Raw genomic sequence first — 486 nt, forward strand, 5'->3', positions numbered from 1 at the left:
CGCACAACGCCGGGCTCCCGAAGCCGTGCGAGATGAGGTTGAAGTGGGTCAGGCAGCTCTGGATGCCCGGCTCCAAAATGGGGTTGGGCCGCGAGTTCCCCAGGGGAGATCGGTCCTGAGCCAGCAGGTCGGTGAACTCTTTACAGATCTGTCTGTAGCACAAATGGAGCAGAGAGACAGAAGGAGGGAGGCAGGGAGGGAGGGGAAGAGAGAGGGAGAGAAATGAACCATCACTGGCGGCGGCAAAGCCTGTGCATGCTCCCTGCGAGATTACACAAGCCCCTGGACCAAGGGGGCCCTGCCCCTGAGGTGCACACGCGCTCTCTCTCGCCTCTCCCTCTCCTCTCTACACATCCTTCCCCCTAATTCTCACACTTCCCCGGCACGCACAAACCTCTTCCCTTCACCTCGCATGCACACACGACTGCGCACACACATCACGCCCCGGCCCCAGCCAACACACAGGCAAATAACAGGCACACAGAT

General features: G+C 60.5%; 1 protein-coding gene across 1 annotated transcript in view; it reads right to left on the reverse strand.

Annotated features, from left to right (window-relative positions):
* Positions 1–486, reverse strand: part of TFAP2A (transcription factor AP-2 alpha (activating enhancer binding protein 2 alpha)) — a 32,526-nt gene that overhangs the window by 18,112 nt on the left and 13,928 nt on the right. The window contains exon 4 of the mRNA XM_009326540.1: positions 6–152. Coding sequence (XP_009324815.1) covers positions 6–152 — 147 coding nt within the window. The remainder of the gene's footprint in view (positions 1–5; positions 153–486) is intronic.

Source organism: Pygoscelis adeliae, unplaced genomic scaffold (genome assembly GCF_000699105.1).
Source record: "Pygoscelis adeliae isolate BGI_AS28 unplaced genomic scaffold, ASM69910v1 Scaffold186, whole genome shotgun sequence".
Taxonomy (NCBI): domain Eukaryota; kingdom Metazoa; phylum Chordata; class Aves; order Sphenisciformes; family Spheniscidae; genus Pygoscelis; species Pygoscelis adeliae.